Source organism: Tenebrio molitor, chromosome 7, assembly GCF_963966145.1.
Source record: "Tenebrio molitor chromosome 7, icTenMoli1.1, whole genome shotgun sequence".
NCBI lineage: Eukaryota > Metazoa > Arthropoda > Insecta > Coleoptera > Tenebrionidae > Tenebrio > Tenebrio molitor.
In genome coordinates this window covers 20,518,178-20,521,692 of record NC_091052.1, presented here as the reverse complement: position 1 = coordinate 20,521,692, position 3,515 = coordinate 20,518,178, and the positions used below count along the sequence as shown (strand labels likewise).

Sequence of the window (3,515 nt, the reverse complement as noted above, 5' to 3'; positions counted from 1 at the left end):
TATTATTAAGTCTAATATTGAAACCATATCCAGTGCTGTTTAATAGATTTGTCAAAGGATTAATGGCTAGACAAAACCATAAAGGACTTAAAGAATCTCCTTGATAAATTCCCCGTTTAATTTGAATAGGCTCGGATTTTAATTTAGTATTGTTTATTGATAAATTTAAAGTAGTTCTCCAAAATGTCATAACATGAGATAAAAAGTTAATCAAATCCAAATTAATTTTATAAATTTTAAGAATTTTAATTAACCATGAATGTGGTACTGAATCATAGGCTTTTTTGTAGTCTATGAATGCGGTATAAATATTTCTATTATTTTTTCTAGCTTGTTCCATTATTACCGTATCTATTATGAGTTGTTCTTTACAACCAAAACACTCTTTAACACAACCTTTTTGTTCTTCATTAAGTATATTTAATTTTTGACAATGGTCGTAAATTATTACTTTAATGCAAGATGTCATAATTTTATAAATTGTAGGTAGACATGTGATTGGCCTATATTTTGATGGATTCTTAGTATCGGAATCTTTCGGTTTCAGATATGTTACACCATGGGCCAAAAACTCTGGAAATGTGTTAGGTTCCCTAATAAATCCGTTAAAGTGATAAAGCAAGCATTTATGAATACAAGTAAATTTTTTTAACCAAATGTTATGAATTTGGTCACCTCCAGGGGATTTCCAATTATGTGAACTATTAATATTTTTAACTAAAATTTCAAGGCTAATTTGAATATGATGTCGATCATTACTATCTGGTATATCATTTTCTAAATGAGGAATCCATTCTGCCTGATTATTAAATTGAACTTCATTTGACCATACGTTTGACCAGAATTCTTTAATTTCGTTTATATTTGGTGTACCATTATTAGTTTTAGTTTTATTATCTGTTAAATTTTTGTAAAACAACTTATTATTATTATTATTATCTTTCATGTGACAGTTTCAATAAAGCATGATTTAGAGTAATTTTTTTAATGTGACAGAAGTTTGATGTCCAAAATTTTATGATCGTAATAGTACTATTCCGGACATGGAATCTTGGCCAACATTTTTTAGACATACCTAAAAAAAATGATGTAAACCAATCATCAGTGTCATTAATAAATGAGAATTATTAAAAATCAATTTGAAGTGTTTCTTGTGACATCAAAAAAGCAGGGAAATGGCATTATCGAGTAAAAAGTTGGGTTACATTCAATAAAGGCCAGTTCACACATATTTGTCAGTTAAATGTCAGTTGTGGCCAAGATTCCGTGTCCGGAATAGTACGTGTAACATTGTTTGTCATAGAAATGTATCAAAAAAGTCAATAGTGTTTCTTTTTAAAACTACAAAGAGAGCTTGTGTCAAAGATATTTGCTAAAATGGCAGCTTGGAAAATCGAAGACCATTTCTGCACTTTGCCCTGCATCGATGCCAACGACTGTTTAATCCTTCACATAAGTTCCGGTTATTTTGTGGAGTTTCGGCGGAAGTTTCGCAAATTCTTTCTGGTGAGTCAGAGCAATCCAGAGAGCAAAGCTTACCTCAAGTCCACGGTGCAAATTCACGAGGAAGAAGACAGACAACTCAGATACCACTACGCTATGATCCATCCGTTCAGCGAATTCAGAATCTGGTGGGAAACGTACATGATTGTGATATATCTCTTCCTTCTCATCTTTGTGATACCCCTGGAGCTCTGTTTTCTTATCCACACCCCAGTTTTCATCATCTACTGGAAAGTGATACTCGACGTCATGTGCTACGGAGACATGATCGTCAACTTCTTCACGGGCTACGTAGACTCCGAGCGCCAGAAGATCGAATTGCGTGGATTTAAGGTGGCCCTGCACTATCTCTTGGGGTTCTTCGTCATCGACTTGGTGTCATCGTTTCCGATCAGTCTGTACATTTACTTGACGGGCACGCACTCCATGCACCCTTGGAAAGGCTTTCTCTTCTTAAAACTGTTCCGTCTCCGCACTCTCCACAGTTACATCACCAAATATTTGCGAAGGCGCAAAGTTTGGAGTTCCAGTCTCAAATCCCTCGCGCTATCGATGTATTTCATCGTCGGTGTCTTCTGGTTCCTCGGAACCACCATCTATATGCAGACAGTAACCATGAATAAAGAGATATTGACTCAAGACACCAACGTACAAGAGAAACTAGAAACACTCATCAATAAGTGTACCGAAATTATAGAATGCGTGATGCTTGTGGGTCCCGACGCTGTCACATTTTATACCGATTGGCCGGTCAAGATCATGAACATTTTCTACATAGTGGCTGGAAGCGCCATCAACATGATCATCTTGGCCCAAGTGCTGCGCATTTACAAGAGCCGCAACACTGCACGCAACAAGCACCAAAAGCTGCTTCAGGAAATCTCTCAGTACATGACTTACAGACAGATTCCGCCGGATTTGAAGGAGAAAATCATACGTTACGTGGAGTTCAAGTACCAGAAGAGAATCTTGAAAGAAGCCGAGATTATGAGTACACTTTCAGAGAGCCTGCGCGAGGTAATTAACTGTTTTAATCCACTCCAAACTAATTCTTCACTTTCAGGAGATTATGCTTCACAACTGTCGAGTCATGGTGGCAAGAGTCGAATTCTTCCGAGACATGCCTCAGGTGATACTGATGAAGGTGTTGAGTCGGTTGCGTCCGGAGGTCTATCTGAAGAACGAAATCATCTACCAATGTGGATCTATCGCCACTGCGATGTACTTTATCTACATCGGAGGGGTCACGATGTATTCGAATAAAGGGAAAGAAGTGAGGAGAAGTGTCCGGTTGAAATTATTTCGCTGATTTCTTGTTACAGTTGATGACGTTGGTTGAAGGAAAACACTTTGGCGAAATCTCTTTGTTAAATAACTTGCCGCGGATGTACACCGCTGTCGCTAGGAGCGATTGCGAGTTGTTGCGTTTGAATCGAAAGGATCTTCTAGAGGTGATGAAGCCGTATCCGAAGATTCGCGCTCATCTGTCAGGTGCGGCTCATGAGAAGCTTCAGGCAATGAAGAGTCGAGGAGAAGACTGACTTTAAGCTAGCATTTAGGCGATTTTGTTTGTTGGTGCACTTTTCGCTGCACCAACTTGAGTACAATGATTCCTTCGTAATTTTGTACAAGTTTTATAATAAAAACAATTAAAAACCTATCTCAATTCTTGCGTAAAAACAACGGAGACGCCCCCGGAAACGTCACAGAATTGTTCATAGTTTTAACAAAAAAAGTCTACGAACTATTTTTGCCAAAATATTCTCAAAACTTTATTTATTTAAATAATAAACGATCAAAATTGTGTAATATGTCGTTAGGGTTTAGTGGGAGTGGTCATGAAGGTCTATTATATCCTGTTCACGTTGGATTGAGCATCAGTGGTGCAAATCGCACACTTTTGGAATTAATTTTCATATGAGTTGTCATAGTAACAGGTCAGGTCATTTGCACCACTGATGTTCATTCCAACGTGAACAGATATTAGAGTTGGTAATACTAAATTTTATTTT

At 37.2% G+C, this 3,515-nt stretch overlaps 1 protein-coding gene across 1 annotated transcript; it reads left to right on the top strand.

Moving 5' to 3' along the window:
* The first annotated feature begins 1,195 nt into the window (after positions 1-1,195).
* LOC138135015 (potassium/sodium hyperpolarization-activated cyclic nucleotide-gated channel 1-like) lies at positions 1,196-3,161 on the top strand. The gene is made up of 3 exons (XM_069053647.1): positions 1,196-2,520; positions 2,567-2,776; positions 2,826-3,161. The coding sequence occupies exons 1-3, from the start codon at positions 1,378-1,380 to the stop codon at positions 3,042-3,044; spliced, it is 1,572 nt and encodes a 523-aa protein (XP_068909748.1). The 5' UTR covers positions 1,196-1,377; the 3' UTR covers positions 3,045-3,161.
* The last annotated feature ends 354 nt before the right edge of the window (positions 3,162-3,515 follow it).

Coding starts and splice junctions, on each gene's coding strand:
- LOC138135015 (XM_069053647.1), top strand. CDS start 1,378: ATGGCAGCTTGGAAAATCGAAGACCATTTCTGCACTTTGCCCTGCATC. Junction 2,521..2,566: donor TTTCAGAGAGCCTGCGCGAG/GTAATTAACTGT, acceptor CTTCACTTTCAG/GAGATTATGCTTCACAACTG. Junction 2,777..2,825: donor ATTCGAATAAAGGGAAAGAA/GTGAGGAGAAGT, acceptor TTCTTGTTACAG/TTGATGACGTTGGTTGAAGG.